Below are 531 nucleotides of genomic sequence, written 5' to 3' on the forward strand. Positions count from 1 at the left end.
CCGCTGTCCCCGCTGCGGGACTCGGTTTCAGGAATGGAAAAGTGCATGTTCCCTGCGGCAGGGCCAGGCCAGGCACCCGACTGGGAGGCCGCGGCGGCTTTGCACGCTCGCCTCCGCTGCTCAGCGCGTCCCCGCAGCCTCACTCGCCATTTTGGGGGCGGGGGTCTGGGATCGGATGCGGGAAGGGCGGTGGGACGTCCGCTCTTGGACGCGGCGCGCGGGCATGCTGGGAACTGTAGTCCAAAGGGCGGGAAGAGACTGCCGGGACCGGATAGCCTAAGCCGAGAGGGCCCTCATCGCTACCCGTAGGCCGCGGCGCGTGGGCATGCTGGGAACTGTAGTCCAAAGGGCGGGAAGAGACTGCCGGGCCCGGAAGGCCCGAGCCGGGAAGGCCCGAGCCGAGAAGACCCTCATCGCCACCCGTAGGCCGCGGCGCGCCAGTGCATGCCGGAGCTGGTAGTCGGCGGGGGCTGAGCGACACGGGGGCCGGACGGGAGGCGCTGAAGTCCCTGCGCCCGCGGGGCGGAGCCT

General features: G+C 71.4%; 1 protein-coding gene across 1 annotated transcript in view; it reads right to left on the minus strand.

The window, feature by feature from the left end:
- Positions 1–227, minus strand: part of SNX17 (sorting nexin 17) — a 5,537-nt gene extending 5,310 nt beyond the window's left edge. Inside the window, exon 1 of the mRNA XM_006767452.2 lies at positions 1–227. This exon is cut by the window's left edge and continues 14 nt beyond it. Within this exon, the coding sequence (XP_006767515.1) occupies positions 1–47 (47 nt within the window). The 5' untranslated portion in view covers positions 48–227.
- Positions 228–531: the final 304 nt, after the last annotated feature.

The sequence above is a fragment of the Myotis davidii genome, unplaced genomic scaffold (assembly GCF_000327345.1).
Source record: "Myotis davidii unplaced genomic scaffold, ASM32734v1 scaffold238, whole genome shotgun sequence".
NCBI lineage: Eukaryota > Metazoa > Chordata > Mammalia > Chiroptera > Vespertilionidae > Myotis > Myotis davidii.